Source organism: Corylus avellana, chromosome 8 (assembly GCF_965113065.1).
Source record: "Corylus avellana chromosome 8, dhCorAvel1.hap1.2, whole genome shotgun sequence".
Taxonomy (NCBI): domain Eukaryota; kingdom Viridiplantae; phylum Streptophyta; class Magnoliopsida; order Fagales; family Betulaceae; genus Corylus; species Corylus avellana.
Window position 1 is genome coordinate 8037067 of NC_142497.1, and position 10800 is coordinate 8047866.

Genomic DNA, 10800 nt, shown 5'->3' on the forward strand with positions numbered 1-10800 from the left:
AAATTGCTAGATCAAATAAGGGAATTTCTGTTTCTCAAAGGAAATATGCCCTAGAAGTGTTACAAGATTCTTGTTTATTAGCTTCTAAACCAACTAAATTTCAAACGGAGCAAAATGTGAAGTTGTTTAAAGATAGTGGTCCTTTATTAGATGATCCCAGAAGCTATAGGCGCCTTATTGAAGATTGCTTTACTTGACAGTGACTAGACCACACTTGTCTTACTCAGTTCAAAGATTGAGTCAATTTATGGATAAACCCTGCCAACCTCATTTAGATGCAGCACATAGGGTTTTAAGATACATCAAGTCTGCTCTAGCTGGTTGCCCTGACACTAGAAGGTCCATCACCGGTTTCTGTGTATTCATTGGTGACTCTATGATATCCTGGAGATCCAAAAAGCAACAAACTGTTTCCAGATCATCAGTTGAAGCTGAGTATAGATCTATGGCTGCTGTATCTTTTGAGCTAACATGGTTGTTTTCCCTTTTGGATGATTTGCAAGCTCCTTATCAGAAACCAGCATTGCTTTTCTGTGATAGCCAGGCAACTCTCCATATTGCAGCAAACCCTGTTTTCCATGAACGAACCAAACACATAGAGATTGGCTATCATTTGGTTCGTGAGAAAATTCAGTTGGGGCTACTCAAGACTTTGCATGTTCCCTCTAATCATCAATTGGCAGATATCTTCACCAACCCTCTTGGTTTTGCTTTGTTTACTAATTTATTGTCCAAGATGTCTATACTAGATCTTCACCATCCATCTTGAGGGGGAGTATCAGGAACTCAAAGTATTTTGAGTTTCTGTAATTGCGATTGAGCGCAATCGAGCACTATTAATAAGTGCGATCGATTGTAGTAACAGAGAAGAAACAATAACTCTCTGGTAGTGTGATCGATCATACTCGCGAGAGTTTGAAAACACTGAACTGCGATGAGCTGCTACTAATAGGGTGGTTAAAGCTGTTATACTTTTTGTTAAGATTAGTTTGTAAATAACAACTTATTGTTATGTAGTTAACCGTTAGTATTTGCTATATATACTATAAATGTACAAGAATCATTTCATTGAATGAAGTTCATAAGAGAATTTTTCTCTTAATTCTTTGTGAGTTCTATTTTTTGATAATTTCGTACCCTTCCCTTTCTCTTCTTCAATGAATGAGAGAGATTGAGAAAAAATGAGTGAGATCCAGAGGAATCAGTGGGTCCGGGCAGATGAACTGATTAGGTTTTTCAAACATAAAATTCATACCCTTTGCAGTTGATTCTTGAATTAAGTTGGGTATTTGATTTTGGGTGTTCTTAATTGAATGGGTAATGCTATGTTCTTTGTGAATTTGGTGTTGATGTCAGTTCAGCTGTGTGTGTATGTGAGTTTGGTTTGTAGTGCTTTCGGGAATGGTTTGGCCGAATGGGTTTGCGATGGATTTTAATGGGTTGATTGTTGATATTTTCTCTGGGTATTGCGATTTAGGTTCTTTGGGAGGGTTGAATTTTGAGTAAACTATGTTGTAAAGTCGGTCTCTTTCTTCAATATCAGAAGTCTTCGTCGATTTTCCAAACTCAGCAAACATAATTGGCATATGAATGACATTCTGCGCATCTTCTATATGATCCATATTTGCAGATAGAGACCAAGAGTTTTGCCTGTAAAAAACGAAAATGGGTTTTGCATGCCATATTCTACCCTATAAAAACTGAAAGAAATAGAGGGTTTTGCATGCTTGAGAAAAGATAGAAAGAGAGAGATTAAAAGAAAGAGAGAGACTGGATGGAAGAAAGAAGATGGGTTCAGCGTGGCTATGGAGTTTCCGGCAATGAAGAAGAAAGTGCTGCAAAATAATCTTGTGTTTTCAATCCAATTCTATAAAATAAGCTTAGCTGAGTTTAGCTTACATGTCATAAATGTATTGGGTGCTACAAAATGGGCTTTTTATGCCTGGTCCAGATGATAAGGGCTCTCCGTAAGTATTCATTAAATAAAATAAGGGTTAAATACTCTTTTATCCTTAAGGTTTAAATACCTTTTTTTTTTTTTTTTTTAGAGTTTCATTTTTATACCATGAGGTCTAATCGTACCTCCATTAAAATTATGTCTAAATCTTAACGGAACGTCACATTAGCACCAATAAAAAATCATCACTAGGCATATAATTAAGTTTTTTTAAAAATTAAAAAAAAAAAAAAAAAAAAAGATTAAAAGGAATATATTTAAAAAAAAATAAAAAAAAATTGAGGGCGACTGTAGCCACCCTTGGCCAGTTGGGGATGGCCATCTGGCCAGTTTGGGAGTGGCAAGCAAAAACCGTGGATTTTGGGGGTGGCCCTGCTTTTAGGCTGCTCTGAAGGGTTGGAGGAGATAAGGAAGAATAGAGTTCTGGTGCCGCTTCTTATATTGATCTTCTCAGATTTGGGCCTCCAAAAGGTAAGGAGAATTCTATCGCTCTTCTACTGGGGTTGTGCAAAGATGGAGGAGAGGACGTGGCAAGACGTCTGCTGTTAAACCCAGGAAGCATTCCTTCTCTTCAGAGTTTGGCTGTTGATGGGTCTCTTAGAGCTGGAAGGAAGGCCCGAGGAGCCCAACCTTGGGCTCCTTGGGGGTGGCTGGCCATCCTCATGACCAAAGGATGGCCAAGGATTTTATATATATATAATATTTTCATCTTTTTAATTTTTTTTTAATTTTTAAAAAAATTAATTATATGACACGTAGGAATTTTTTTATTGGTGCTGATATTGCGTTCCATTAAATTTTGGACGGAATTTTAACGGAAGTACCATCTTCTATCATTATGAAAACCACGATAAAAATAAAATTCTAAGAAGAAAAAAATAAAGTGTTTGAGGCAAAAGAGTATTTAAACAATGAAATAAATACATGCATGTGGAAGAAAATCTATCATTTTACTTGTTCATATTTCAGTGCTTAATTTTTTAGATGAAGAAAATCCTAATTTTCCTCCACTTTTTCTATTTCTTTAGAGCATTCTCAATGGAAGAGTCAAATGCTACTTTTATCTAAAATTGCTCTTCAAATATTTAAAAAAATCTCATACATTGGATTAGCTAAAAGAAAATATAAAATAGATATTTGGTTGGAAGAGAGCAGCACTTTTTAAGGGAGCTATTTTATTTTTCATTATTTCTTTCACATGTTTTCTCTTTTTTCTCAAATATTTTCATACTTTTTTTCTGCATGTTCTCTTTTTCCCAAAATTTTTCCCATTTTTTCTCACATGTTCTCTTTTTTTCAAAACTTTTCTTACTTTTAATAATATTTTAATAGAATAGATAGAAATATAGCTAATCTAATGTAGAGACATTTAAAAATGATTTAACTAAATTAAATAAAAATAAATTTTTAGAAGCTATTTTACATAAAAATATGATTTCTCTATTGAAAATGCTATTACCCTCTTAAAGTATGTCTGCTGTACAAGCAAGCAAGAAAGCAACCCATTGATGTGGATGTTAATGGGTTGATGCTTCTTAGAGAAGATCGATGTGGACGAAGATGAAGGCTGAATAACTTTTTGGTCTAGTCTCTACACATTTGGCTTGTTGGAGAAGCCACAAGTACTCAACACATTGACGTGTTGCTGCCATAATGGGGTCCAGTATAAGGCAAAACCTAGAGAAAGGAATATTTTCTTTTTAGGTGTACAATTTTTTTTTTTTTTTTGGTATTATTTTTAACTATTTCTTACTGTATTTAAGATTGTAAATATTGAGAGAAAAAAAAAAATTTTAAATTATGTTTGGATAGTTTGAAAGTATATGAAACAAAATTAGAAAAAGATGTTTGGGAAGGTAAATTAAATTAAATATATTTGATAAAAAAACTAAAAAATAAATAAATACAAATTATCTAAATTTAAAAAATCAAAAACTTAAAAATAAAAATAAGGGTTAAATATCTTATTCACCCCTTTGGTTTAACTTTGTTATTTTTTTATCCTTAGGGTTTACTTTTTATCACAGGAGGTCCCGTTTATTTGCCTAAAGATGAAGATAGTCATTCCATCAAAATTTCATTCAAAATTTGATGGAACGTCATGTCATAGCCAAAGGCCATCCCCAAATGGCCAAAGGGGGTGGCACCCAATTTTTAATTTAAAAAAAATGTTGTCGATGTCTAGTTATGGTCGAAGAAGGTTCGTTTAAAGATAAGTAGTTCACCTATAAAAAATTGAGAAATGATAGGAGTTAATAAGTTCATCATATTTGGCTCATATTCTCTTACAATTAATCATTGGATTTGTGAGGTCCACCATTGACTTATGTAAGATCTACATAAGTCTACAAATCCAATGGTTAATTGTAAAAAAATATGGATCAAATATGGTAAACTTATTAACCCCTAACATTTCTCTAAAAGATTCCACCTGGTCATTTAATTCTCTCTTGCTACTTCTTTATGCTACAAATAAGGAAAGGGGAGATACATTTTTAATTAAAAAAAATGTTGTCAATGTCTAGTTATGGTCAAAAAAGGTTGTGTTTTCGTTTGAAGATAAGTAGTTATAGTTGAACAATGTTGCTATCCTCTTGCAGGATCCCTAAAATGAGTACTAAAGTGAAAAAATTGAGATTTTATTGAAGATAGACATGATGATGATGAAATGGTTGAAGATCAAAATGATTTGAAGCAACCAATTGTCAATTTTTCTTCATATAATGGTCCCAAAGAACCATGTCTTAGTATGTAATTTAATGAATTAGAAAATTCTCAGATGCTTATGCAAGGCGAAATGGTTTTAATATTCGAAAAGGTCATTGTCGACTATTGAAGGGCAAGTCAATAATTGGGATAGAATATGTTTGTGTTCAATAGAAGGATTCTATCATAAACGTTATCAAAAGAAAACATATAAAAAATTCAGAGCCTGCAGAAATACGAATAGAATGTAAAGCAATTATGAGTTTAAAGAAATCGAGGTTAAGATGAATTGTATATAAGTTTAAGACTGAACATAACCATGAGCTCCTTAGTCCTAGAAGTACAAGTTTGCTTCGTAGACATAGAGTGGTAACACGTGCCCAAAAGAATCTTATAGATACACTCAATGAGTCCGGTGTACTTCCAAAAAGATAATGTCGATGTTGAGTAAAGAATCTGGTGTTGACCATAATGTTAATTGTATTGATAAAGATGTTCAAAATTATTTGGGCAATAGAAGAAGATTTCTTTGGGAGAAGGAGATGCACAAAACTTGTACAATTATTCACTCGATAGACAAAACAAAAGTTCATGTTTTGTTTATGCAATCTAAGCAGATGAAAACATTACTCAATACTAAACTCATAATCTCAATTATTAAATACAATCCTTTATATAGGCTACAAATCCATTAATTCTAAAGTTACTAAAAATCTTTCAAAGAAAAAGAAATAAAATAAAATTCCATAAATTCAAAGAAAACCCCAAAACACAGAAGTCCTAAAGTTATTTAAAAAATAAAAAAAAATCTTAACATTATTAAGAAATCCTAAAAAAGAAAAACAAAAGAAAATAAAACCCAACCCTCTATTGAAATTAATGGACAACTATTTCTCCCTTAGATTGACAGCTACAAATTTAATGTGTATATGTAAGCTGTGCAACCTATATATATAAAATTATATATAAATTTTTTTACTATCAGTGATGGTTCATTAGTCTCAAATAATTCCACACTAACCTAGTATTAACCGTCTTAAGTTTTATTAATGTTTTGGTGATGTTCAGTCAGACTATGACTCAACGGGATTAGAGTGAGAGCCTACAATTTTTTACCGTTTAGGCTCTCCTGTCATTACTTTCTAGCGGGTGCTTGACTAAAATAGCCACAATTGATCGGGCCTCCGCTCCTTTTTAATAATAAAAAATAAAAAAAAAATCACAAGGGAAGTCTCTTTCACAATTGGGATGGTGAGAATGTTGCTTTGTCTGCTTGCGTGTCAATTTTCTGGCGCATATCCATGAAGACAGACTCCTCACAGTGACACCTAATCCTCCAGACGCCATTGCATTCCCCCTTGATCGTTAAAAACTACAGAGAGTCTCCATCTTCCACTTCGTCTTCTGCCCAAACATTCGTTGCAAAAGGGAAGAAAAGAGAAATCCCAGAAAGCAATCCATGGAGGCAGTGGCTCAGTTGAAGCTAACCCTTGTGCTTTTCTTTGCTGCTGTGTGTTTGGTTCTTGTGCCTTCCACTCATGCCAAGGATGTCAAATACTGCGGTCAGTTTTCTCACTTTCTTGGCTACCATCTTATCGATCATGAGGATCGGAAATTACTTTTTGGTTTTTTGATGAATGAATTTACTTTCTTTTGCAATCATGCATTAGCCCAGCAACCAAAATTGAAATCTTTGATTCTTATTTCGTAAAGGGTTTGGTGCTGTGTGACTGTGCCCCTAAATTTGTTAGCTTTATTTTATTTATTTATTTTTTTTTGTAAGGGATTTTGTGAAATGATGCAGATAAGAAAGGTGACTATGTTGTGAAGGTGCGGGGTGTTGAGATATCACCCAGCCCGGTGGTGTCAGGCAAGCCAGCCACCTTTAAAATCTCGGCTTCAGCCGGTAATTTCTTTGATTCTTGGTGTTTTTCTGCCTTATTTTGTTCAATATGTGTTTAAGCTTAATCTGCACCAAGCAGTGAGAGTTGTGTGCCCACTTGATATAGAATGTCTACTTAATTGATTATGTCAAACTTAAACATTGTTTATACACCCAAAACAGTGGGGCAAATGGTGCCTTATGTGTATTTTTTGAAAAAATGCCAGGCCGGCAAACAAATTTTACAAAAAAAGGCACAATATTGGGTTTCTCAAAAGTTGAATTTATCTCCTTTCCATGTTGTGCCACATCATATTGTAAAAGTTTTTTTTGTAAAATATGTTTGTAAACTTAACATTCTTCATATTTTTTAGCAAATCCTGTGTTCATGTAATTTAATTTGTTCATTTATCTTTCCATTGTTTATGTTTTGTTAGTATAGGGAAGTCTTTTACTTACGTCAACATCGATATAAGTGAGCTTGGACAGTGTTACTTTATGATGCCTCTTCTTATAGGGCTTGGGTTGAGTATCCATAGACTTACAATTGTACGTGGAGATGACTGGTTCGAATCTACCTCTCCCCTTCCTATTGGGACAATCACTCATAAAAAAAAAAAAAATTGTCTAATTTTTCTCATTCTGAATTGGCCAACTAGTTCATCAAGTAGTTTTTCTACAATCAATGTCCCACGGGCTCGTGTTGTACAATGAGTTGTTGGAGGCTTTACTTGGCGAGTAAACCTTAGTCATATGTGAATTGTTTGCAACATACCTTAGTTGCATGTGGATCATTTGCAACATTCGTCAGGAGGTGATTGGTCCTAGTAACTATAGTGAAAGTGATGCTTCCAGTGCATGTCCCAGCAAGTATTGTTGGCAAAATTTCTGCAGCCTTTAATAATTATGGTAATCTGTTATGCCAATAGAAGCCCAGCGTTATTTATTTTGTTTTTTGGAGCTCTGAAAAGGAATATATGACTAATTTAGTCATAATGTGATTGAATGAATTGCTATTTGCAAATATCATGGGATTTAACTTGAGTGAGTGCAATGAAGGGATGATGTGGTAAGGTGGATACTCTCACTTATATTGCGTCAAATAAGGGTATCGACCAATTTTTTAGATGGATCTAAAGTACAGTACATCATTACTAGTTCCAATTGCATTCTTAGGTCCAACTGAGCTTTTAAAATATTTTGATAAATCAAAGAAGATTGGATATCTGTGTTCCAAATCCAGATTATAACATCTGATGCCAGAAATTTCTGTTTGATCACTTTTGGGATATTCCAAATATATGTCCACAGGATTCCTTTGTACCTTTTTGTCCATTACATGTTTACTCTTCCTATACGTTAGCTAATATATGTTGCACTTTAGCTAATATATGTGCCCCTGGAGGTTATTTTTTTCTTGGCATTTTCGGTGAGCTTACCCTGTATCTTTCATATGCAGATCAAGACATTGATGGTGGGAAAGTGATCATTGATGTTTCTTACTTTGGGTTGCACGTCCATACAGAAAAGATTGAGCTTTCAGAGGAGACGCCCTGCCCTATTGAAGCAGGCAACTTTGTCCTCTCTCACACCCAAACTTTACCTGGATACACCCCACCTGTACGTCTCACTTTGCTAGATTTAGACTTTTTTCCTTATGCATTGACGTTTAAGTTGAACATAAAAAATTCTTACTGTGTGCACCAAAATGTACAGTAACTTAAACATGGTGGTGTTCTTTGCTGATTCTCATAGGAACAACGAATTGTGAATGTAGGTCTACCAGCTCACTGTGTAGGCATTTAGCTATTATGCTGAAAGTGGTTAATGAGAATAATGAACATAATCATTTTTTCCTGAAAGAAATTGGAAAGTGTGATAAACATAATTAGCATTTATTTCTTGGGGCTTTGTCAAATTGGATATATTTAAAACCTTACATTTGCCTTGTTTTGACTATGGTGTTTTTTCTGTTCTGTCATTATGTGGACTTAAAGTTCTTGGTATTTCTTTTCACATCATCCCTTACCTTCAGGATATATTTCCATGGATGATGCATCAATGGATAACAACTTCCATGGATTGTCCATTGCTATTCATGCATCATGTTTTTCTGTGCTGCTCTTAATTTTTCGTTTATTGAGGTGGGAATAGGCAACATTCAGGAGTCAACTTGTTGCCTGTTTTAGATAATGGTGTACAGGCACGTCTTTGTCTAACTACGGTCACTTTTCGTTACTGATGGAATTTATTTTGTTAACTATTCATGCATCATGTTTTTCTGTGCTGCTCTTAATTTTTCGTTTATTGAGGTGGGAATAGGCAACATTGAGGAGTCAACTTGTTGCCTGTTTTAGATAATGGTGTACAGGCACGTCTTTGTCTAACTACGGTCTCTTTTCGTTACTTATGGAATTTATTTTGTTAACCATCATGGTCAATGTTACTTTGCAGATCTTTCTGCAATGAGATAAGATATAACTGCTATTCTATTGCTGTCATGATTAGTTAGAAGCATCATTGCAGCTGTAGTAACGAAATGTACATAATATTAAAAACAAAATAGCTCTCTCTCTCTCTCTCTCTCCCTCTCTTATTGGATTGGCAGGCAAAAGCATGGTCTTCCAAGCTTCTATAGCTTGTTGTATTCATTTCACAGCTTCTACGGTGAGGAGCTCAGTGTGGCCAACCTTCTTCCTCAGACTTTTCACCAACTTTGGAGCATCAACTCCATCCCCAATCACCTCCACTCTATCTTTCTGCGCCCCTAACCCCACAAAGCTCACCCCTGCATTGCAAATTAATCCAAGATATTATATATACCCACAAAAGTATTAAACCAAAAACATGCTACAATCAATTCCATGTAATTTAATGGGATCTGGGATATTTATATATAAAATACTAACCATTTGCTTCAGCTACAACCTGGAGTGCCTTGCTCTGACATTTTAGGCAATTCATCTGTACCTTCATCACAATCTTTTGCTGCAATATTTAAAATAGACCACAGAAGAGGTTATGGCATGCATTATATATAAATGGTATGCATATGTTATGAACCCAAAAGAACAAACATTCTCGGATTGCAAATGATCATCATACCTTCATATTGGCCAAGAAAATAGAGATCCCACGAGTCTTCTCGGGGAACAAGCAAGACCAAGACCTCACTTATATAGAGCCCCAAACTTCTCCAGTAAGGAAACTATTGATTTCCCATGGCATGCAGAAAAGTCATGCCACAAAACCACTATTTCTTGAAGAATAAGTCATGCTAATTTTGAATTGACTAAACTGATTAATTTGTTTTGTTTACTAAGGTTGTTTGTTCTAAAACTTTTGTGGTCATTACTCCTTAGTCTTTTGCCAATTGCGAAGCCTGTCCCACAGCATGTGATTCATGAGAACCATCAGAAGGACAATTCAAACCTACTTTTTTTGCTCCTTAATTTGATTTGATGGACTTATCAACTTTTCCCATGGCTGTCTATCCACATTGCACATGAATAATTAAACCATTTCAGTTTGTTTAGCAATTGCTCTGTTTGGTGAATATCTTATTCACCTTTGCTGTCTTCTCTTTTCTTTCTTTCTTGTTCGTTCTAACAGTTCGAGGTGTCCCACTTTACTCGTCCCCTCGTAGTGTTATAGAAATAGAAAACTTCTGCAACACGTTCCTCCGTTGCTTGTTCTAACGCACAACGGCTTTCTAAATTGTATTGTTTAGCTTATTAGAACAATCAAATTCAACCGATTTTTCAGTGTACATAGCTGATAGTTTGCGGCATTCGCAGGGCTCTTACACTCTTAAGATGACAATGGAGGATGATGACAATCAAGTGTTGGCTTGCATTAGCTTCGGTTTCAAAATCAGCTTTGGATCTCTGCTGTCTGCCGTACTTGAATGAATAGCACATGGGTGCTTTGATGTTTCCTTGGTGTGTTCCATTTAGAATTGGATACCCAGTCTTGTGAGTATTTTATGTTTATTCTCAGACAAAAAGAAATTAGAAATGTAATTGCTACTTCCAAACATCCTAGTGTCTGCCTAATTGTGTATCTCAATCATCAAATACTGCCTTCTATTTACTTGAGCTAAAAAGTCAATGGTCAACATCAGGAATTTTGCTGACCAAGATTAACTACCATCATATTTATGCCGACTTTTCCTTAATATCCATCCACTTTGTAAAGGAAAATAAGAATTAAGGATTGAGAGAAAGGAGAGAAGAAAAGAGTTAAGCATTGGTAA

At 34.7% G+C, this 10800-nt stretch overlaps 2 protein-coding genes across 2 annotated transcripts; one reads left to right on the top strand and one right to left on the bottom strand.

Annotated features, from left to right (window-relative positions):
* The first annotated feature begins 5916 nt into the window (after positions 1-5916).
* LOC132163936 (uncharacterized) lies at positions 5917-10583 on the top strand. Its single transcript, XM_059574318.2, has 4 exons — positions 5917-6225; positions 6468-6569; positions 8005-8165; positions 10343-10583. Exons 1-4 carry the CDS (start codon positions 6123-6125, stop codon positions 10454-10456), a joined length of 480 nt encoding a protein of 159 aa, XP_059430301.1. The 5' UTR covers positions 5917-6122; the 3' UTR covers positions 10457-10583.
* Positions 8172-9960, bottom strand: LOC132163937 (heavy metal-associated isoprenylated plant protein 47-like). Its single transcript, XM_059574319.2, has 3 exons — positions 9651-9960; positions 9455-9533; positions 8172-9333 (listed from the first exon to the last, which is right to left on the bottom strand). Exons 1-3 carry the CDS (start codon positions 9654-9656, stop codon positions 9194-9196), a joined length of 225 nt encoding a protein of 74 aa, XP_059430302.1. The 5' UTR covers positions 9657-9960; the 3' UTR covers positions 8172-9193.
* Positions 10584-10800: the final 217 nt, after the last annotated feature.

Excerpts from the sequence above, each read along its gene's own strand:
- LOC132163936 (XM_059574318.2), top strand. The coding sequence starts at position 6,123 with ATGGAGGCAGTGGCTCAGTTGAAGCTAACCCTTGTGCTTTTCTTTGCT. Across the intron at positions 6,570-8,004 it reads TAAAATCTCGGCTTCAGCCG|ATCAAGACATTGATGGTGGG; the intron begins GTAATTTCTTTG and ends TTTCATATGCAG. Across the intron at positions 8,166-10,342 it reads TACCTGGATACACCCCACCT|GGCTCTTACACTCTTAAGAT; the intron begins GTACGTCTCACT and ends CGGCATTCGCAG.
- LOC132163937 (XM_059574319.2), bottom strand. Across the intron at positions 9,334-9,454 it reads GGTTGTAGCTGAAGCAAATG|GGGTGAGCTTTGTGGGGTTA; the intron begins GTTAGTATTTTA and ends TTTGCAATGCAG.